General features: G+C 63.8%; 1 protein-coding gene across 1 annotated transcript; it reads left to right on the forward strand.

Annotated features, from left to right (window-relative positions):
• Positions 1-6: 6 nt before the first annotated feature.
• Positions 7-1159, forward strand: LOC112817995 (obscurin-like; the record flags this gene model as incomplete). The annotated part of the gene is made up of 4 exons (XM_025865276.1): positions 7-45; positions 141-338; positions 806-838; positions 1061-1159. Coding segments are annotated over exons 2-4 (262 nt in total), but the record flags the coding sequence as incomplete, so codon positions are not given.
• Between the last annotated feature and the right edge of the window lie 30 nt (positions 1160-1189).

Below are 1189 nucleotides of genomic sequence, written 5' to 3' on the forward strand. Positions count from 1 at the left end.
TGGCCCCCGGCACACGGCTGGCCAAATTCCAGCTGAAGGTGAAAGGTGAGGAAGAGAGAACTGGCCAGGTGGAGGTTGGGCCGTCACTGGTGCCCCCGTGGGACGGAGGCTCGGTGCTGACCACTGCCCTGTGGCTGCAGGCTACCCCACGCCCCGACTGTACTGGTTCAAAGACGGGCAGCCCCTGACGGCTTCTGAGCACATCCGCATGGCTGACAGGAAGACACTTCACACCCTGGAGGTCTTGTCGGTCACCAGGGAGGACGCTGGCCAGTACTCAGCCTACATCAGCAACGCCGCGGGCGCCGCCTACTCGTCCGCTAGGCTGCTGGTCCGGGGTGGGTGCTGGGGACGGAGCGTCTACACCTGGGCCGCCGTCTGCCACCCCCCCGCCTCCATACACGTGCCCCGGGATGGGTGGGGGGCACGGGTTAGTCAGCAGACTGTGCAGAGGAAGAGGTCAGTGGTTTCTGTGGGAGGAGATGTCTGCACTTATTTGTTCTCCAAAGTTCTGAGCATCACCACCTGAGCCAGCAGTGGTTGAGGGACCCAGCGCTGCCCAGGCTTCCCTCTGACCTTCATGCGACCTTGCGTCAGTGCCAGAGCGACCCCCACACTCCTGGCGCGGTGGGGTGGGGGGACATCACACTGGGTCTGAGCAGCCTCAGTGTGAGCTCCCTGCATGGCCTGAGTCTCAGGGAGGGTGTGGATAGGAGTGGGTACCCCCACCCTCGGCAGGTGCACGGGCTCTGGGGAGACAGGCCCCTCGGTGCTGCAGGCCTGATTCCACTTCCTGCTCTTTCAGGCCCCAAGGATCCTGAAGAGAAGCCAGCCCCAGGTGAGCCAACTCGGATGGTGGGAGGCTCAGCCACAGTGCCTGCGGGACACCACCCTGCAGACCGAGGAGGGTTGGGTGCAGGCTGTAGAGACCCAACCTCCAGGTGCATGAGGCTGGGACCTGGGGACTGGGGCTGCAGCAGGTGCCCCTGGAGGCCTTGGTGCCCCAACAGGGAGCAGGGGCTCGACATGCGTTCATCGCCGGTGTCTGCTGTTTGTCCAGATGCACACCAGCAGCTGGTGCCGCCCCGATTCCTGGAAAGATTCGCCTCCAAGAAAGTGAACAAAGGCTCCAGCATCACCTTCTCAGTGAAGGTGGAAGGTAAGGCTCTCCTACCTCCCCCCCCCACCA

This window comes from Callorhinus ursinus, unplaced genomic scaffold (genome assembly GCF_003265705.2).
Source record: "Callorhinus ursinus isolate GAN/ISIS: 27379988/994484 unplaced genomic scaffold, GSC_fseal_2.0 scaffold12411, whole genome shotgun sequence".
Classification (NCBI taxonomy): domain Eukaryota; kingdom Metazoa; phylum Chordata; class Mammalia; order Carnivora; family Otariidae; genus Callorhinus; species Callorhinus ursinus.